The sequence below is a fragment of the Rissa tridactyla genome, chromosome 1, assembly GCF_028500815.1.
Source record: "Rissa tridactyla isolate bRisTri1 chromosome 1, bRisTri1.patW.cur.20221130, whole genome shotgun sequence".
Taxonomy (NCBI): Eukaryota; Metazoa; Chordata; class Aves; order Charadriiformes; family Laridae; genus Rissa; species Rissa tridactyla.
Window position 1 is genome coordinate 393950 of NC_071466.1, and position 22161 is coordinate 416110.

The following is a 22161-nucleotide window of genomic DNA, read 5'->3' on the forward strand; positions in this document are numbered from 1 at the left end:
CACAAACAAGCCCAGCTCTACCACAAGATTAACGTCTCTGAAGTTTGCTTTGTGGGTGTAGGAGACTGGTACAGGGAAGGGAAGGGGTATTTGAATGAGATTTATTTCTCCGTGTCACCAAACATCTACTGAAACACAGGGTGCTGGAATGTCTGCGCGACACCGAGCACCGCTGCTTAAAGTAAATAGTGAAAGGCAATTAGGCCTAGCAAGACCATGGTAGGAATATGTTGTTGAACAAAACAAACGCAGCTTGAGATCCGGTGAATTGAAATAATGAATTCAAACAATTGAAATTCCTGGACACAATTCCAGTTCTCTCTGTTGTTTTGTGTTTTTTTTTCCTTGCTGTGGCACTGCGCTTGTTCATAGCTGGGGGAGATGGATGTAACCTGTTCTCCCCATCCTGGAGCAGGATAAACTTTTGCTAAATTATTCTTGACAGGTGTTTGTCTAACTTCCTGACAACATCTGGTGACCGAGAGCCTCTAACCTCCTCGGCACTCTGTTCCAGTGATTGCCTTCAGAGTATTTTTCACGTCCAGTTTAATTCATCTCCTTCACTGTGTTATCCTTTGCCCGTTGTCTTCCTAGCCATGTTGCCACTTCATGAAGGAAGAAGTATAGCTAAAGTAGTTCGCCAGCCAAGGCTGCAGGAATGCACCAAGTGTTAAACAGGCATCTCCTTGCACACAGCCTCCTTAATATTGAATTGGAAAGCCTTTCAGTGAGAACCTAAAAAACGGAGTGTCAGTTAAAAGTGGGAGAAGAATGAGTCATGGAGAGTGGGAGTCAGTTCAAGTTTAAGACGCGTAAACGTGGGTCTCCGCATGCTTTCTAAGTGTCTGTCTCCCATTATAGTCTAATGAGTTCTAATAAATAGTCAATGGAGCCTTGAGAGTGCTTTAGCTAAGCTGCTGCTACAAAGATCTACATTCAAATGAGCTGGATTGATTTCTAGGCGTCATTGGTGGTACTGATTAGAAGATCTCTTCCGAGAATAAAGGAAGCTTAGGCACATACGCTTAGGTGCCAAGGTGACTCCTACGTGACATGTCTTTTGACATGGCCAGTTACTCTACAGAGCAAGGCGTTTCCTGTGCCTGGACTGTGCAGGCAGGCTGAGTGAGCATTTACTGTCTTGGGATTCTCTCCTTTTGAGTATTTCCACAGTATTCCTGTATTCTTGTTTTGTTTCAAATTATTATAGGTATGTTCCTGAGTATTCTCTTCCTCAGGGTAGCCAAGCACTTCTCACCAGTATATAAAGTGACGTGATTCATCTGATTTATTGGTTTGTTCTTTCATCCCTACCCTAAGGGAGAGGAGAATCTTTCAGGGAATTATTCTTAAAGACTTTTGTTGCTCTTGTAATTCTTGCAACATGACTTTCAGATATTTTAGTGTCTGAAGGCTTGTTGCATATTAGGCCAGTAATAGCAACAAGAAAAAATAGTTTATGTTAAAACAGAAGCGTGATGTTTCTAGTACCAATATAAGGAGCTATAAAACATACGAAAAATTTAGAGCCCGATCCTCAGCTGATCCAATTTGATACTGCTGTGGAGTTAAGTGGGTTATGCTGGTTCATAGGAGCTGAGAGTAAGAGTCACTAGCGTTATCCAAAGGCTGAAAATTCTTGAGATTCCACCCACACATTGACCTTTAGGAGACACCTCAAGCAACTCGCCTTGAGTGGAGCAGTGGCAGATGGATGAGAAGATAGGAGCAGTGTAGTTCCCTATAAAAACATTAAGAAACATTGACCTCTAGCTTATCATCATAAAAATCTCAAAAAATAGTGATAGGTATTTTCCAGCTCTATCCAGAAGTGAATGTTGTCTCTATTTTGGGCATAGAAAATTGGGGCAGAGGTTGATGTGTGCCCATGCAAATAGATTGCATGCTGTGTTGCTCAGCCAGTAGGACACTTTCATGTTACTTGCTGGTTTTGTCTCTCCCATTTTTGTTTGCTAAAGATGTCTGTCTCCTACTTACTGACATCCACATTTTGATTTTTATGTATTCAGGTGTTGTATCGAATAAATATGTGTGGCTATATCTTAGGCTCCTTAAGAGTTGTGCAGAATTCAACCTTTCTGCGAACTGATCTTGGCCGTGTAAGACAACCTGCCTTTCCTTGACAGCTTCAGAAATGGGAGTCATTGCAGCTGCTACTAACAGCCAGCTTTGTCATCCCAGTTTGCCACTCAGTTAGCATGTTTGTAATAGTTTAAACAAACCAGAAATCGCTGGAGGGGATGCTCGTATTTGCAGTTCAGTTATTCATATCTCAAGGAGAACTTTGAATCCTCTTTTGGGACGTTGGGAGAACAGAGAAGCTGTGAGAGCAGCTGGCAGGCATGTACATAAGGTTGATTGAAAAAATATTGCATGTGCTGTGATTTCCAGCTAAATCCACGAGGCACCATAATATTTATGGAGCAGGGAACTACCATAATGCTGGGGGTATCTGTCACTTTGCAAATATGCGATGACCAACAGTGATGCCAGATGCAAGCAATAGGCATGATCGGGCAATAAATACAGACAGAAGCATGGGTGTAGGCACATGGACACTTCCCAAGTGATTCTCCAAGGGTCAGATGTGGAGTTTAGAGTGAGCAGGTTTAGCTTCCAGGCTGTACATTATTCAGTGGACCATGTAGGAAGCTTGTTACTAGCTGTCAGGACTGCATTTCAGTAGGGAAGATTGCCAGTGGCCTGTTGGAACCCATTTAAGTTGGGAATATTGCAGATATTCTACTTCTCTCTCTCGTTGTGAATTAGACGCTGTCTCTGCAGCCATGTTTGTACGTTGGGGAGAGAAGGGGGGAGCACATGTCCTTATGTTTGATCATATACTTGAGATGAGCCTTCACCACGTGGCCTAGCAATCTGAGGGCACGTCTCACCAGACATTGTGCCTTATTTCCCACCCAACATCATCCTGTACAGCTATCATTTAGCCCTTTGTTTTTTTAAACACTTCTCCTTGTGCTTTTACTGTCATCAAATCCAGATTTGGAGGCAAGTAGTATTCCGAGGAATTTTATTACTGGTATTATCAGTTCTTCCTCATTTTCAGTGATTCATTCATGTGTTGAGATATCATAGAGTGTCTCAGGTTTCCACTTCTTTCTCCACAGTTTCTAGCTGCAGCTGCAAAGTTCTCACTTCATTTTACTAGAATCATAGTGTCGTTTAGGTTGGAAAAGACCTTTAAGATCATCAAGTCCAACCGTTAACCCAGCACTGCCAGGTTACCACTAAACCATGTCCCTAAGCAGCACATCTACACGTCTTTTAAATACCTCCAGGGATGGTGACTCAGGCACTTCCCTGGGCAGCCTGATCCAGTGCTTGACAATCCTTTCAGTGAAGAAATTTCTCCTACTATCCAATCTAAACTTCCCCTGCTTTCCTCATCCTATCACTTGTTCCTTGGGAGAAGAGCCCGACCCCCCTGGCTGCCCCCTCCTTTCAGGAGCTGCAGAGAGCGAGAAGGTCTCCCCTCAGCCTCCTCTTCTCCAGGCTGAACACCCCCAGCTCCCTCAGCCGCTCCTCACAGGACTTGTGCTCCAGACCCCTCACCAGCTCTGTTGCCCTTCTCTGGACATGCTCCAGCACCTCAGTGTCTTTCCTGGAGTGAGAGGCCCAAAACTGGACACAGCCCTCGAGGTGGGGCCTCACCAGCGCTGAGTACAGGGAGACGATCACTTCCCTAGTCCTACTCACTATTTCTAATACAAACCACGATGCTGTTGGCCCTCTTGGCCACCTGGCTCATACTCAGCTGGCCATCAACCAACACCCCCAGGTCCTTTTCCACTGGGCAGCTCTCCAGCCACTCCTCCCCAGGCCTGTAGCGCCGCATGGGGTTGTTGTGACCCAAGCGCAGGACCCAGCACTTGGCCTTGTTGAACCTCACGCCATTGGCTTTGGCCTATCGAGCATAACTTTAGCTTAAGAAACAAGCATGGACCCCACAAAATAATTTGCCAAAAACGTTCCTTGTCTGTCATGCAGGGCTTTCTTTTTTTTCCTTCTATCTATTTAACAAGATGTTATTTAAAGAAGTAAATTATGCCGTTGTGTGCAAACCTGATAAACGCCAAGTAGCGGGAACATTCCTGCAGTTTATGATTTGGCAACTTAGGCCACTTCTGCTACGGATTGCCTCAACAAACGGGGCTTGCTGACTGTAGGGAGGATGAGTGAAAACAGCCTGGCTGTGATTGAACTGGAAATGTGATTATTTAATTTTTTTCAAGGCTCCCACTATATCTCCCCCTTTCAAGCGGTATTAAGCTTGAGGCTGTTCAGTGGGGGAGTGCCAACTGAGCTGGAACAGTTAAACCTTGCCTCTAGTGACAAGGGACTCTATTGTTGCAAAGCTTCAATCTCATTGAAAATCCTGAAAGCAAATGGAATAAAAATTCTTACAGAAGATGAGCATTGTGACTGCTTTCTGAAACCCTCCCTGAATTAAGATAAGTTTCTTGGTTTTGACTGTTACTTCAGTGTCTTTGCTATTTTTATTTTCCTGTAGGGGGGTGCTGAAGTACCAGACCAACTTAGAGGAACACCCTCCTGGTTGCTTTAATCCTAACAAAACACTCCGAGAGAACATGACGGTGCCAAAGGCTTTTGAAGAGTCGTTTCCTGACTATACTACCGAGCCTTTCCCAGAGGACTTATCAGTACCAGAACCCTTTGTACAAAATAACTTTATGAGAATTTGTTCCGAGGAACCCAAGTTCCAGTCACACTTCCCAGAGGTCTGTATGATCCGACGTTTCAGGTATTACAAGCCATGCCAAGTCTTTCAGTCAGCCATAACCACTAATTATTGCTTTTCCAGACCAGATGTTTTAATAGTGGAAAATATTATTAAAACCTTTTCAGGCATTCAAAGATTTGGTGGGAAAAAAACAATCTGTATTAAACCTTGAACTGCATTACAATGTGGCGCATAGAATAGGGCGGAAAAATGCCAAGAGATCGGTTGTAATGTTCTTTTTTGTATGACACGCTAAGGGATGTATTGCTCTTGCTATAAATGTGACTTTAAATTACAGCGTAGCACTTCAGAGCAAACATTTATATAACATATTCATAAGGTCCCTTTGTAAGCATTGTGCGGCAGTAGTTAATTGAAATAATCAAACTCCATTTGTTCTCTTTTTTACTATGTGGAAGCAAGTCCTAATACTTATTTCTGGGTTGCAGTTGGTTGTGGTTTGGCTTTGTGTAGCCTGTTGTTTGCAGACAGCCTTGTTTGATACGTGGCATGGGTAAACGAGCATGGTGGCAGCGGGGGCAGAAAAGCCTTTTTTTTTTCTGTTTTTCGTTTTCCTTTTGTTTCTTTATGTTTTGTGGCAGCAGCTTTGTCTTCATCCAGATTTTCTCTTTTATTTTGAGAAAAGATGAGCTGGGCTGTGTTGGCAAGTAGCCTGAGGAAGTTTGGGAATATGGAGTTCACAAGCCCAAGGCCCACCACTCAAGGTGGCTCCATAACAAAACTCACCGGAGTTGTTTTTTATTATTATTATTATTATTGTTGTTGTTGTTGTTTTCTGTAGGACACGTCCCTTACTAGCTGCAGTGGGAACCCATTTTACTGTGGTGCATGTAATCATAATAAGAAATGGTCATTTCTACATTGAGGTCGTCCAACAAAGTTCTTTGGATTTGTATTTTGTCGTGATAATACTCCTGAATTACAAGAATCGGTGTACATCTGGCTCCAGATGACCCACAGGACATCAAACTTTGGGGCATTCTTTGGGGCTTAAGGTGTCTACTTTATAGCTGTTTATGGGGAAACAAGAGCCATGAAAAGAAATGGTCACTCAGTGTTTTCCTGGCAGCTCGTAACTTTATTTTAGGACTTTTTTTGATTTGGAAGTGTTTTATGCTCTTAGTGATACCAAGTTTGAAAAAAAAAAAGAAAGCCTTAGGACTTGTGAGGTTCCAAAGTTTTAAGGCCAGAGGTCCTTGAGGAAATAAAATAATCTGCTAGTTGCAAGAGATGCTGATGTGTCACTTCAAAAATTGGGAAGGGAGGATGGATGAAGGTTGAGGGCACTTCAGTGCCATGGCTTGAATGACCGAGCAGATGTGGAATTAGTAGTTAGCTCTGCCATGAGCTGTTAGTAATTGACTTTTAGGATGGGATTTAGCTGAGCAGCTGCATATGTCTCCATCTGAGGTAGCCACCCAGGTCTCCCTGTATAACCACTGCAGAGAAATGGGCGTTTCCAGGGCATTATTTGTCTGGTATACACATCTTCCACTGGGGCAAATGAATCGTGATTCAAAAGTGCCCATTTCTCTCCCTTGACTGTGTTTTTACACAAGCTTAATATGAGCATGAATTATATAGCACAAGAATTGCTTGTGCTATATAATGTGCTACGTGCCAGAACAGACTCTGGTCTGTTAGATTTTTAAACAGCGTATGTGCTGTGTCCTTCACTGCTGAAGTCAGCCGCAGTCTAACTACACAAAACCGGAGTAACATGGCTGCAAATGAGGTCATTAGCATTTTGTTCCTGATGAGTTTCATGATTGAAATCGTTTGTGCTTGTGGGTGATGCTGCCGGTTAGACTGATTAAGCCCCCATAATGCGCTTGGGTTTCTGCACGCAGAGAGAGGTGGAGGTCACTTGTGACCAAAACACTGTTCCACAATAGACGTGAAATGAGGTCCTGCAAGCACTCATGTAGTTTTGAAATCAGAAAACATACAATGAAAAGTCCTTGAGCTGGCATATTTTTGTTCTTCCATAGACCTGGTTTTGGATTTCCGGACCTCTGTGCTTGTACTGCGTGGAAAGGCTGTACCGCTACATCCGCAGCAATAAACCGGTCACCATAACTTCGGTGATAAGCCATCCCTCCAATGTCCTTGAAGTAAGGATGATAAAAGACGACTTTAAAGCAAGGCCTGGTCAGGTGAGTTAACGTGCCCCTCAAAAATCACTGCTGTTCATGCAGTATTTTGCATAGGGATGACTCACTTTGTGTGTGCTAGCCCATCGCTGAATGTTTTGAATGTATCTTTTCCATCATTTTATTTTCTCTGACTGATTCTGTTTCAGTATGTTATTCTACACTGTCCAAGAGTGTCGGCCCTGGAAAGCCATCCGTTCACCCTTACAATGGTAAGACATAGTATTTTTTTTCTATACTTGCCCTTTTATTTATATTTGGTAAGCAAATGGTCTTTATTGCCTTCAAGGTGAAAACTCCCTCCAGAAGAGCTTATGTTTCATTTATGAGGGTACCAATGAATATGAAATGGGATGATTATTGTGTATGACAGTACTCAATACATATTTAATTTGCTCACTGTTGAGAAAATGATAATAGGAACTTTTTTCTAAGTCCTCAGTAAGTGAAAAACAATAAAAAAAAATAAATAAATTCAGTGTGATTTTGATCATTGTTTCATAAAAGAGGTTTCAGCTGTTTTTGTAGACATTAATGCAGAACGAGCACAAATTGTAATAAATTTTGTCATCTTTCCTATTCAATGAAAAGACACTCCTGCGACTGCCTTTTACAAAGTTAGAAAAACATCAAGTTTAAAAAGGAAGTTTCTGAAACAATCTTCTGTTTTATTTTTATATTGCGAGATATATTGATGATTTAAAATGGTATACCAGTGAAGTCATACGACAGTGGGAGTATTACTTACTCAGTTCAGTTGATCCAGAACGGGCCCCCTGGAGACAGACTGGAATAAAGTGAAATTGTATATAAACAGATCTGAAGATCTCCAGGAGCGAGCAGTGCAGGGGCCTGGGAGATGCTACCAGAAAATCACTGACTGCGCTGGCTATGTTGTTACGAAAAGCAGAGGCTAAGGCTGAATATTAGCAGTGGCCTTTTTGTTCCAAAGCGAATAATTTAGTATCACCTGAAACTGATACTCATCTTCAAGACGACCACGGAGATAAATATTCACAGTTGATTCTTTTCTTTGGACTGATCTCTGATACTTCATCTTCACCAAATTGCACCTAGTACTGTGGAACAGCTGAGATGTTTTAATGTTACTTGGGATTACCAGGTCCTGCCTGCTCCCAGCTCTTTGGTTTTGTGGGGTGTTTTGTTATGTTTTGTTTTTTTAATTTATTTATCTATATACCGAGCCAGCAGGCAGGTACTGTCACAAGGGAACCCACGCTAAATTCCATCCAAAATAAAATTTGTGCTGTAAAAAAATCTGGGATTGAACCTCACTTAAAGCAAGCTGCCTGTGTATAGCTTGATGGAGCAATATTGGCACTTGTGTAGCCTGATTTTTGCAGTTTTCCTGGCTATTTGCTTAGCCAGAGCAGCAGAGGTGTGTGTTATTTATCTGTTCTTAACCCAGTAGGCAATTTTTCAGGCTTTCTTCTGTATAATGCGTGACGAGAACTAGATTTGCAATGCTGAAAAATGATGTGCATTGCAGTACTGATGGAATAGTAGCTGATTTTTTGTGCAGAATGTTTCAATCAGTATTTATGTATATTATTTATTAGTTTAGTGATCAGAAAATAAATTTAAAGAGCTTAGCATGTCTCACACTGCTCTTTACACTCCTTTTGCCCTAGCATAGCTATATTTAATAGTTACACCTGTTTTATACCAGTGGACATATCTTATTTAAATAATAATCTCAAAACATACTGTTCTTGATTTCTGACTGTCCATCTCCGTGGAAATTAAAATAATGGTAATAATTTGATCATTTGTAGTAATTCCACAACTTGGAAACTATGGGATTGTTATAAAGATTTACTTTTCTTATATTAGAAGACTGCTAGAACGATGGATCCTGTCATTCTAATTTCCATAAATAATGTCATCAAAGGCTATTAGGCCTGGTTCAGTAGTCTTTTCTCTGGCAAAACTTCTTATTTGTTGTGATGAGGATTTTTATCAGAAAAGAGGCTGCTGACATGGACCTGCTCGGTAAGATCATAGGGTGAAGTCGAGTAGGGTGTTTTATTGAAGTCAGGTTCTTTGTATGAGTTGAGGATCAATCCAGTATTTCAAATGGCATACTATAATAATGCATGTTATGAAAAATGCTTTTTGCACAAAAACTTCTAGATCTAGGAGCTATGGAAAATAGATCTCTTGTTGTGAGTCTGAGTTTTCTTAGTGAATATAACTAACTCATTCAGAGAATGTGCAGTATATTTTAGATGTATAAGCCTGGTTGATAAATTACAGTTAGTGTAATTTTTACAGACACATATTAAATATGTAACGTTAGAACTAGCAATTTCCACTCATGCACAATGCATTATATTTTAAGCCTGTAATATGAGACTGGGCAATTTCTGTTAGCGCTCGATGCTTTACACTGTAAAGTACAGTGATATCCTTCAGCATAACAGCACATCCTTCAAGATTGCGTACATGTTTTAACTATTACAAGATATGAAGTTACCACTGACTTACTGAGCTTCATTTTTATTGCCACAAACATATTTTGGTAGAACATCAGCTATGCTGGAGAAATGCTGTTATTGGGCAAATGGCTGTTTTACAGCATGATGAGGATTTTAAATGTCTAGGTTTATGACAATCTTTTTCCCAGCCTCAGCAGGGAACCATCGTTTTCACATGTCTTTCTAGGTCATAGAATAGGCCTTGGGCTGCTGTCCTGTTTAGAAAGCTGCTTTTTCTTTTTTCCTGTTGTTTAATATGGTGCCAGACATGGGACTGGGCTTGTAGAGTGTGTAGGCAATAGCTTCATTCAGTATTTTTTTTCTCCTCTGATCTGACCTACTTGTAGTTACCAAGCAAGCTGGAACACTACTGCTGCTTCTTTTGTTGGATGATGATAATCCCTAGGTTCTTTAGAGGTGGTGGAGTCTCCGTCTCTAGAGACATTCCAAACCTGCCTGGACGCGTTCCTGGGCCACCTGCTCTGGGTGACCCTGCTCTGGCAGGGGGTGGGACTGGGTGATCTCCAGAGGGCCCTTCCAACCCCTATCATTCTGTGATACCATTTTCCTAGGCCGGTGTAGGAGCGCGGGGCTCGGAGCCACAGGCAGACCAGCATGAGGGGCCCGTGGGGCTTTGGATGCTGGGACCGTGGCAGTGGCAGGGCTAGGAGAAAGGCTGCAGCCTTCTTCCTGGTGCTCTTCTCCTGCTTAGGCTCTGTGGAATGTCCCGTCTAAGCTGATGAAACATCTCACTGTGCCTGGAGTATGCTTGAAAGACAAGAAGTTCAGGCATATCTTTATGCTCTAAGTAAGGATTGTAGACAAAATCGCAAAGGAAAGGGTGAGTCAGCGTGAAGGAGTCATGCAGATATTTTGCTAGTCCCTTCCCTTTTCGAGGTTGTGTAATATTTACAGTTTAGCTCAGTTTCTTACATAACGCTGGGGTGGAGGAGAACACTGGGAGGCTGCGTAAAGGGCCCGAACCCCCTCGTATTGCACCCTGGCAAAGTTCCCACGAGCTTCACTCGGGGCCAGAGGGAGCTCTGAATTGTAACCAAGTGAGCATAAAGAGGTAAGCGTTCTTCAGAAGTCCATGCAGTGGCGTTTATTTTCTTGTCCTTTTTGTCAGTTGACAGTGTTCTTCCCCCTGCTGATGGAAGGAATGAGCACAAGTCATTGGTGCAAAAATGCACAAGGGAATTTGGAGAAGCAAAATCCATGTTGCTCTGAACTCAAGGCTGCCAGTCTAGCTTCTCTGCTAACCTGTGACCTCTGCTGTCGAAGGCTTCATGTCACAGAATCAGAGAATGGTTGAGATTGAAGGGGACTTCTGGAGAACATCCTGTCCAACCCCACCTGCTCAAGCAGTGCCACCTAGAGCCAGTAGCTCAGGACCATGTCCAGATGGTTTTTGAGTATCTTGAAGGATGGAGACTACACAGCCTCCCTGGGCAACCTGTGCCCATGCTTAGGGACCCTCCCAGCAAAGAAGTGTTTTCTGATGTTCAGGGGGAACCTCTTGTGTTTCAGTTGCGCCCATTGCCTGTGGTCCTGCCCCTGGGCACCACTGAAAAGAGCCTGGCTCCGTCCTCTTTGCACCCTCCCTTCAGGTATTTATATACATTGACAAGGTCCTCTTAAGCCTTCTAGTCTCCAGGTTGAACAGTCCCAGCTCTCTTAGCTTTTCCTCACAGGGGAGATGCTCCAGACCCTTAATCACCTTCATGGCCCTTGGTTGGCCTCTTCCCAGAATGTCCCTGTCTCTCTTGTACTAAGGAGCCCAGAACTGGACATAGTGCTCCAGGTGTGGCCTCACCAGCGCTGAATAAAGGGGAGGCATCACCTCCATCAACCTGCTGCCAATGTCACTTGTACACTCTGAAGTTCAGGCATTCGGAGATCCTAATGTTATCATTGATGTGGAAGCCGGCATTTTTTTAACTTAATTTTTGAAGCATGCTGCCACTGGTTTTTATTCACTAGTGTGACTCCTTGACTTTGTTATCCATTGGGAAGGCTGGGAATGGTCATGAAGGGATTCCTGCAGGTGACCTGCTGGCCCGTTCTAGGTAGTTTGTAGTGGGCTGCTAGCTTCATACTCTCTTCATTGCACCATTGTCTTTGATTTCACTTTGACGAAATGCTTTCTTTTTAACATGTTTTACCATGCTTATTTCACTGGTTTCTATACACGACTGTACACAACTGTTACTATGCTGTGTAAATCCGTGTGAGTAACATTTTCAGTCTTGTGTCCAATTTACTTATTTTAGATAGGATATTATTGCATCTTACAGTTGAATCTGAGCAGAATACAGTCAGCTCCCATTTATTTTTGATCTGTAGTGGGGAGAAATATTTTCTGTAAATAAATATTTTAGTAGAGGGCTTGTAAAGTGACAAATGATTTTTGTGTGTTTCCACTTGATGAACTCTTTTAAGGAGATTTGTCTTTCAGACCAGTATGGTCTGGAGATCAGACCAGCCAAAGAAACATCAGAAATCTTCTCTTTAGTGCTCTGCTTCCCAAGTCTGACATTTATTTACACTTCTGTGGAACAAAGTGTGGAACTCATCTGCTGTGGAATAGAGTTCAAATGCCATTGGAAAAGAAAACATGCATCAGCAGTAGTACCAATTTCTAGTAATGAGGGCGGTTGTTCATTACAGTTCATGTATCCAAAGCATTGCTTCCACTTTCTTTAGTATACAAAGCCCCACCCCTTACCAAAACCAAGGAAAAAAATAGTTTATGGAGATTCTTCCATCTTTTTTTTGGTTTTTTTTGTTTTTTTTTTGTTTTTACATTGAAAGTGTTTGTTTCCTGTGACTTCATTATGGTTGCTCTTCAGTTTAATTTGTGTGAACCAGAGGAGACTCAGGCTTGCAGTTTATGATAGCATTGGCTTTCTTTTCATCTCCATCTTACGTTTTACACTTGGTATTGAGTTCCCTCTCTTTCCAGACACATCACCACACTGCTGATTATTTGCAGCAGCATGAAACCGTAGTACTGACCATTTATGGCTGCACACTTCCTTTTTCTTTGCTAATGAATGGCTCCAGAAGTTCCTGTTTAGAATATATATTAGTGTCTTACAAGATAAGTCACTTTTTCTGCTGTGTTTTTGGAATTTCTTGCATTGGCATGAAGTGATTGGCAGTAAGCCTCATGGAAATAGCCTTGTGTTTTGCAGATGTTGTTCTTCAGAAGATGTGCTTGGTCCTTCATGTGGTCTCTGCTGAATCTACAAAGAGTCAATGCAAGCCAAGAGCTCTCACAAGCTGCAGTTTAGACAGCTTGGCTATCAAAAGACTGGTGTCTACTCCCAGCACCTCATAAAGCTTAGTAACCTTGTTGGGTCAGTAGTGTTGATTTGCCTGTGGCAAAAGAAGGTAGGAAACAATTACATCATTTCATATGGAACTTAGTTTGTGACAGACCTTGAAATAAGGACAAGACCAAGAGACAAATGCTTCTAAATTTGGAGATGGCTCAGATCTGAGGTTTGGTGAAAACTTCTGCTCTGCAACAAACACCCACAAATGCAGGATCAGGCAACCTGTTACCTCAAATTTGTGACAGTTTTGGTTGTCTCTAGCTGCTGTCATGCCCTCATTTCCCCTTTGGACTGAAATCTAAGTTGCACAAAGATAGGAGATATGTTCTGCTGTTGTGGATTCAGAGCTCGCTTAAACTGCTGGCTGAATATCTTGAAGGTTAAAATCCTTCCTTCCGGTACGTGCAAGGAACAGTGCGAACTGTTCAAAACTGTTCTTTCAGTGGGTACCATCTTCACAGTAGGAGTACCACCTCTGAGGAGGAAAGAAAATTAGTCCCGCTGGTACATGCAGTAGTGAACTGAATCTTTCATCAGAGCTTCTTTAGAGCCGCCTTTTACAGTGGTGGCTGTGGAGGAGAGCGTAGCAGGTCCTGTGGTGACTGAGTGAGTTGGTTTGCAGTATCGTCTTTGCTGAACTTGAACTGCTGATGGAAAGGCTTCATTAAGTTTTGTTTTATGGCAACAACATAGATCTGCTATTTGGAATATTTTTTTTTATTTTTTTTTTCAGCTAAAAGTCCTCTTTCATTTCTGACAATTGTGTGTGTGCTTATAAATTACCTTTTCAGGTATTTTGACACTTCGCCATCTGAAGCATTACTTTAGCACCCAAGACATGAGACGTCAGAGTTGTAGGCATTGTCCGTAGACACTGAGACAACACCTCCTTTAGGCTGGCACTCATGCAGAACAACAGGGAGTGCTTTTGGCTAATCCAGACTTCTGTAGTATGAGGGTGAGAGTCTCTTCCAAGAGACATTCAGGACAGGAGCCAAACCTTGAATCCGCTGAATCACATTATTGCATTGACTAGAGGAGGTGATAGAGTTAGTCCCTGGGAACTCCCGCTCAGATGCTGTGGGTGCGGGAGAGGAGGGAGGCTTTAGGAGATTCTGGGAACTGAATTCTGCACTCTGTAGTTCTTGTCTAGTGATTTCAGTGACCCAACCACAATTCCTTTCTGCACTGAAGTCACTCAGGCAAATAATCCACGTTGAATTTCTCTGAGATTCAGGATATCATTTTGTTGGAAGTGATGAAACAATAAATCTTAGCTCACTGAGCTCAGGCTCTTCAGGCAGAGCAAAAGCATTGCCTGGTCTGTGTAGGTCAACCTTCACTGACGTGACTTTACATATAGATTTCATTCCTTTCTCCACCTTTCCTCCTGAACAGAACATTTGGTAGGGTGCCCCTTCCCCTCCTGCAGTTCCCCTTTTAAGCATCCAGAATCCCTTTTGGAAACCAGTAAAAAGCCACATGTTAGTAAGATAAAATGCTTAATGTGAAGATGTTAATCTATTTTGTAAGAAGTTGACTCTCAGTATAGAAAGAGTACCACCTCTTCTGCTCCTGTGAACAGTGGAAGCTTAAATATTTTGGATAAATGTCTTTGTGCTTTACTCATATCTATAAAGCTGCCCAAGACCTCATTTGTCTTTCCAAGAACTGTATATCCTGAGCTTGGTGTTGTGTTTTCAGATTAATACTGTTCTAGCATAGAAGTTGTCCTTCAGTGACTTTTTTTTTAATTAACACATACATGTATCCCAAGATACTCTTGTTGATACTCAGACACAGACAACTTGTATAAACTCTTGTTGAGCTTTCTCTGCTTCTCTGTTTAAGACATACTCGGTGTACCCACTGATTAGTAGGTTCACGAGAAAGTTAATAGGGGCCGATGGCATGGAAGTGGCACATATTAAGCAAAACTAAAACCAAGTCAAAGAACGTAAAGCAAAGATCCTAGCCTTCAGACTCCAGGACTTTATGACATAGCTGCTTTGTATTAGCATGGGCGGCTGCTTCTTCAGATCCTCCAAAGAGTTTTGGCCTTTCATTCAATGTCTAGATCGTAGTTCTGGTAGCAGGTGAGCAGAGATCAACTACCCGCAACAGGTACTTTGAAACTTTCTTTGAAACTAGAAATTTTCTCCTGTGTTGTAGTGTGCTCTGACCTCCCCTAGCTGAGCGCCGCGTAACAAATCTGCTTTTAAATCCCATTGAAGTAGAAGCTGGAAGAGTCTGGTAATAAAAAGCTCTGAGAAGTTCTGCTCTTTTTGCTGGTTCTCCATCTTTTTGCATGTATGGTTAATTTGAAGCAGATTGCATCAGGAGGATTTGTGGCACGACGTCTTTCTTCTTTTCCTCTCCACGTAGAGTTCTGTATGAGTAAGAAAAGAAAAAGTCCGGAGGGACTTGAATTCTCTGCTCATATACGTGGATGGTCAAATCCCTGCTGTGTCATTTGAGGCATGTAGCGAGTTAGGGGGCCAGTATCTGTGCGTTTTTTAACAAGTCAAAGATGAATTTTGAGGAGGTGAGAGGACAGTTTTGCATATGCAGATACTCAGATCCGCAGACAAAATCCAAATATGTGTTGTCGAGGAAGAATACTTTGTCTGATTAATCCCCAAATTAAAATTTGATAAATAATTACTGAACCCCAGGCAGAGAAACTCTTTAATTCATTAATCATCTCAGAGTAGGAAGAAGAATTACCTGAAAGAGGTTTCTGAATGTACATGACAAATTATAGTGCTGTACCTAAATGTCTCAACGCTATTACTTATTCATACATTTTCTACCTTTAAGGTTTTTGGGCTGGGTTGGGTTTTTTTGTAGATTGGGTTTTCCTTTTTACCTCTGCACCTCTGTTTAAGTACATCTGGTATCTGGATTTAGACATGATATGATTAGAAGCTGATGGCCCTGACCTGTACATTTACATTTTTGGGCTTGATGCCTTGTCAGAAAGGTCTCAGCAAATAATACATGAGTATAAACAATGTCACAAGTAACAAATTTTCTTTTGTAAAAGAAAACCAGTGTTTTGTAAAGCCAAGGTTGTCTTTGTCCCTGGGTATATCCAGAGTTCATTTAAAATCCATCAAGTTATTAACAGTCTAGCAGTGAAGTTTTAGCTCTGAGCTTCTTTTAAGCAAGAAATTCAGTACTGTGCAAGAAGATGATGGAGAAACACGTCCTGTACTGTAAACTTGAGAAATAAACTGCCCATAACAGGAAAAGCCGATGGGCCAAATTCTGAAATACTTCATAAAAATAATTGAAAAGCTGTTGGAAGTTTGCCTGAGTAAAAAGTATGCAAGGATGTCAAGAGCTAAGTTCATATTGACAGGTAAATACAATAAAAACAAAATCTGACATGATGACATTCTAAAAGGTTTGTTAAATATCTTGTGCAAATGGTTATGAAACTTATCTTTAAGAGATGATTTATGGAGCATTTAGGGAAATACAGATATTGTGAAGTATCTTGCTGGCAAACTAAAATCCCTAGAGCTTGTCTGCACTTCATAGAAGTAGAAAATCTAGCAGCTGTTTGACAAAGAATTTAAGTAAAACAAAAATAGAATAGATTAATATTTCAGATGCCTTCAGTACTTCTTAGGCTTGTTCATTTGGTTTGGTTTCGGGCTTAATAGTTTTGGGGTCTGTATAAAAGCCGTAAGTAAACCTTTACTTTCATTTAAACCTAAAAATCTGACTATTTTGGATCAAGGGAACACAGAAATTGTTACATACAAGTTCACTAAACCCTGAGTGGAGATACCTCCTTCAGGAGATACTTCTCCCATCAGAAGTAGTGCTTCTAGGGTAGCTGCTAGGTCAGGTTAGAGAAAGGTCTAGGAAATGCAGGAGAACGTCAAAATGAAAAAAAAAGAGCACAACTTTTTAACATGAATGCGATTAACATGTAGACAAAGTATTAAAGGAAGTGAAATGCCTTGCCTCTTGATGTCCTAAAATTAAGACCAGCTGACTGGCTGGGATCTGAGTTTTAGCCGGGCAAAATATCGTGTGCCGGCTGGGTAGTTTGGAGGGACACAGCATGTCTCAAGGTGTTGATAATCAACTAAAAGACTTGTCGATCCGTTGGTGGTTCTTTCCATGAGTGCCGTACACCCCTGGGAGTCAGTTAGCACGGGTCTGGAGGTGGCCTATCATTTCTGCTCAGGGATGATGGAGAAGGAGCCTTTTGTGCCATTCAGCTTCCTTCTTCCTGCATTCAGGGCAGTGGTGCTTGGCAATGTGTCCACATACCCTCGGAGGACTTGGAGAGGCAGCCTTGGGCAGAAACGTTGCTCTACTGCCTTTTACTCCTTCAGGGTCAAAGGCTCGCATCCTGAGCATCCCGTAGGTCGTGGTTTGTTTTTTCCACTAGCTAGCAACTTGAGATGCATAAATTATATGGGCTGCACGTTGCTAGGACTGAAACATTTTCACCGCGTTACGGGCAGTTGCACTTGGGTGATCCTGATGGGTCCCATCAAGCTTGTGCATTCTGTGATTCTGTGAAATGCAATGTGTCTGCTGGGGTGAAAGGGCAGTCGGCGAGTTTTTTACCTTGGTTGAGCTGCAGAGGAAAAGGACTACTGAGTAGTCTGTAGAAGGGTATCTTTGTAGTGCCTCTGTAGCAGCAACAGAGTAGCAGTTGGGCTACTATAGACTTATTAGAAAACAAATAAAGTAATTTCTCATTATTTATTCACCAATGTGTATATTTTATGCAACATCGTATGTATTTTAAATCTACAACTATTGGTGTATTTGCAAACCTAAGACATCTATCGCAGTAAAGATTTGTGTTTTCTTGTGGTGCAAGAGTGAAATCAAGGAGCAAATGCTCATAGACTGAGACCTAAAAAACAAAAAGAAAGCTTGTTTTGAACACTGAGAGTAATTTAACAACTGAGACTGCAGGGAGTGAAGCAGCAGATGCTGAACTGCAGCCTCACAGGAATCGGTGGGTGTGGGTTTGTGGTTTCTGTCACAGAAGTTAGACCCCAGATGACCAGAATGATCCGTCTTGGCGCTGCAGCTGACCAGTGATGCATCCTGAGCATCCCACAGCGTTATGGTGTGTTTTTTCCACTAGCTAGACTGCAGGTGTTTGGGTTTGTACAACAAGGAGTGCAAGGGAATGGAAAGCGAAAGGGAGAAGTGTTTGGGATATGTTTCTGCAGCTGGGCTGCTTGCAAGGAATCAGCTCTGCACTGGGAGGGCTCTGGCTGAAGCGGTGAGTGTTCAAGGCATGGTGGTCTTGCCTTGATCATCCAGACACCCTTGATACTTTAATCATGTTCCATGGTCAGGATTTCCCCGCGTTCAGGGATGTTATAATGTCTGCTGATGTCTGCCAGTTAAATTCGAATGGCTGTGAAGCCAAGTCTCTAACGGGGAAAGCTTTTAGAGAAAAAATGATCTGTAAAGTAACCCAAAACAGAAAAATAAACAGAGCCATGTTAGAGAATCTCCTAGCCTTTGAGGCAGAGATGTGTTTAAAAGAGTAACTCCTCAAATCAACGTTTTTTCTCTGAAATTTGCTTCTTCTGGGATTCATTAGTTAAAACAGGGATAGCCCAGTGTAACAGAGTTCACCTCCTATGAGTCAGACTGGAGTCTAGCTACTATTTTTTGGCTACCTTTATATAGCATGCCTGTGTTTGTCATCACTCCTCTTCATTTTCTAATGTCGGGATGAATCATTTTAGGAATGTTTATATCAGTTCTGTATGAAAACAGACAAGCTTACAGCTCTTACTGAGCTCCCGAGGTTCATGTTTTCTTGTCAGTTGACAAAGTTGAAAAACTTTTCTTTTTCTTCCCCCCCCACCCCCCTCTACAGGAGGGGAAATAAGTTGGTCGTGCTTAGTTCTCTCCCCCCCCCACCCCCCCCCCACCCCCCAATTCTGCCTCTTTCCCGACCATGCCAAGTCTTTGATGTGTTTTTCTTGATCTGTGTAAGAGCTCGTCTGAGTCTGGAGCAAGGATGGGCAGATGAAACGGGGTTCGCGGCGCAGCTGGTTCCCCCGGCAGGGAGGCAGAGGCAGGGAAAGAGATCAGGGGCCCAGCAGTGTTTCCAGTCCCTGACAGGGTATTTGCAAATCCATATTAGGACCATATCATGGCTTTTTCCCCGAAGTGAAAGCTTTCTTTGAAGGAGTTTCCCTTTATTTAACCAAACACCGCAATAAGCTTTTTAGTTCCCCAAATCAGGCCAAGATGAGGTTTCGCTTTGTTCTTCCAGCTGTGGCACGGATCTTGTTTGTAACTCTGGGCACTATTCAGGCCACCTACTACAGGACCAAACACAGAAGTTGGTGTTCACTGAGGTGCATCAGCTTGAGAGCAGTATCTCCACAGGAGATCAGGAGCTTTATTTGCAGAGCCGCATGGTGGTCCATAACTTGGGCATCCCTTTCATCTCCGTTTTTCTGATAATAGATATTCTGCAGTGTTATCCTGGTGTATGCATCAGCGCTTCTGTGACAGCGCTGTGATCAAACCCTAACATCTCTCTAACGAGTCTTCACAATTCTTATGGTAGAGATTTACAGAAGAACTGGAAACTTTCAGGAATTAACTTGCTAGTTTCTTGCTAGTTTCCTTTTGACTCACCCCAACTCCCTGCATCTCAAGGTCTAAAAAGAGTTCTTTACAATATTTCAATAGTGTTTAATGCCATTCAGATTATTTCAATAAGGTTTGTCCTGTTTCATGTTCTGGGCAGGGTTCTTGACTGGGAGTAGATACCAGTGATGTTAAATATTTGGGGTATTCTAAGCTGGAAACACAGATGCTGATAACCTAGTTTTCATTAACTATACGTGGTGCGCTCCTATGCACAGATTTCTCCGCTGGTCATTGTCTCCGGTAGATTTTTATACCAATATAAAGGGCATTTAAAGTATTACCACTATGGTCTAACGGTAGTTAGTTCACTCTGTGTTCATATAAAAGCAAGGCATAGAGGACAACCGAGAATCATGTTCGCAATGCAAAACTGATAAATAAAATACATTTCAAGTATGTATTAATATAGTAGTGCATTAAAAATAATTAAATTATTACGCTTATTAAAATTATCATCTATATTTTATCTCAGCATATAGATAAATAATAGGGCTACAGCTACTGGTGAGTGTAATTAACTTGGTCGCTCTCCAGAGACTGTTGCAAATTCCCTATGTGATAATTCGCATTTGTATGTCAAATAAGCTTGAAAAAAAAGGAAAAAAAAATACATGGGAAGGTGTTTTTTCTTCAAGATATAGAATCTGTATTACATAAGTTCTATCTACATATAGAATACTTTTCTCACTGCTTTGAATGTGAAAATACATCCAAAAATAAAATAAAAATAGTCATTGTAAACTAGCTCACATGTGATTAACAGCTCTGAGGAAATCTACTGACTTTCCAATGCTAAGAACGTAGTTTGGTTTCTCCAGGGGTGTAAAACTGCACAGCTCTGTTAAATGTAACAGAATTCCTTTGGTTTTAAATTGTTTTTGGAGGATGGCCAAATGCTGACAGATTAACGTGATTAGAGTAGGTGTTCCTACCTGTAAAATCTTTTACTTTTTAAAGGTATACATAGCTTGAGGTTAGAATAAGATTAACATAGCTGCACGTAATTACGCTATCAGCCACAGTTAATTTGTGTACCATAGCATTTTAATCAAATGAGTGCGGCAAACGGGATTCATTTAACTCTTCAAAATGCGGAAAGTACTGCTGAAAAACTTACCAGGTGTCACCTTGTGTTTAACGATGTCTAATGTCCCTTCTCATTACACGCTATTCAAGTTAGTGATTCACCTGCTTGTAAAGCATTGTTTATTTAAGGAAAAGGAACTAAGCGGAAGTGTTTTTTCATTTCAAGTTTGGCTAATCTTTACAATTTCCTCTGGTGCAGTAGACTGGGCAATAAGGAAAAATAAGGGGCTGCCTGCAGCTCTCACCACAGTACGGTTAATAGTCACTGGATTGTTTCTTAGGGCTCCCAGATTAAAAGGAGCAGGGAGAAGTCCAAGTACTATTTGCCAAAACACATTCTAAAAGCAATTCTAAATTGCTTTTGTTCACAGCTGCAGAGAGGACATCGTGCATTGCCGAGGCCACTTTGATATGCCTTTATTTGACCAAGGCTCATGTGCTTGGTCTCTTGATTTCGCATTCAAGAGGGTACTTCAGCTTGTTCTTGTCTTCATAGAACATAAATAGATGCCAGTTTAAATGTGTGTATGAGCTGACTGTAAGAAGGATCTTCAAGCAGTGTGTAGCTGTGCAGTGCTTTAAAGATGAGATACGGCAAACTAAAATAGGTGATCAGAGACTTAGATATATAAAATGGACAAGAGCATCATAATTCACAAGATTTTTGACAGTATTTCCCATAAAATCCTCATAGAGAAATAGGTGAAGTGTGGAGTAGATGAGAGGGCAGGGAGGTAGGTGGAAAACAGGCTGAGCTGCTGGGCTGAGAGGGTTGTGATCAGTAGCGTGAAGTCCAGCTGAACGCCAGTCAGTAGTGGTGTACCTCAGGGCTCTGTACTGGTTTGCAAATGGTACAAGACTGGGAAGAGCGGTTGGTACACTGGGTGCTTGTGCTGCCATTTGAGGGACCTTGAGAGGCTGGATCTGGTGGAGGAGTGAAGAAAACAGCGAGGGTGTTCTCGGTGGCACCCAGTGACAGCACAACACCAACTGAAATACAGGAGGTTCCATCTGAACAGAAGAAAAACCCGCTTTTTCTGTGAGGGTGGCACAGGTTGCCCAGAGAGGCTGTGGTGTCTCCATCCTTGGAGACATTCAAAGTGCAACTGGACACTGTCCTGGGCCACCTGCTCTTGCAGACCCTGCTTGAGCAGGAGTATTGAAGTAGCCGGTCTCCAGAGATGCTCTCTAGTCTCAGCTATCCTACGATTCATGAAGAAGGTTTAATATATAAGAGGTTATTTTCATTGCACTTCATTACACATGCCCAGTGGTCTGTTAATAACATGGGAAAGTTTACCTAGTTTCCTGATTAAACTTGTGAAAAACTGTCTTTGAATATTTTCTTAAGCTTCTGGAATATATTCTCTAACAGCGTGGAAAAAGCCACAATTTAGAGGCTCAATTGTATTTACGGAAAAGAGAGAGGTAAAATAAGTGTTCTGTGCAGTAAAAACCTCCTAAATACAATTTTCAAAGGTAAAATGACAGGTCCATAGAAAAGTCTTAAGTTGGAAGAGGCCTCTGGAGATCATCTGGTTCAACCTTCTGGTGCAAGGGCCATGGAGTAGGTTATCCTGGGACCTGTGAAGCTGAATCAGCAGGAGAAATTGCAC

General features: G+C 41.9%; 1 protein-coding gene across 4 annotated transcripts in view; it reads left to right on the forward strand.

Annotated features, from left to right (window-relative positions):
* Nucleotides 1-22161, forward strand: part of NOX4 (NADPH oxidase 4) — a 116864-nt gene that overhangs the window by 22353 nt on the left and 72350 nt on the right. For all 4 annotated transcript variants that reach the window (XM_054217834.1, XM_054217840.1, XM_054217838.1 and 1 more), the window contains exons 9-11: nucleotides 4553-4781; nucleotides 6796-6960; nucleotides 7107-7169. In XM_054217834.1, the coding sequence (XP_054073809.1) occupies nucleotides 4553-4781; nucleotides 6796-6960; nucleotides 7107-7169 (457 nt within the window). The remainder of the gene's footprint in view (nucleotides 1-4552; nucleotides 4782-6795; nucleotides 6961-7106; nucleotides 7170-22161) is intronic.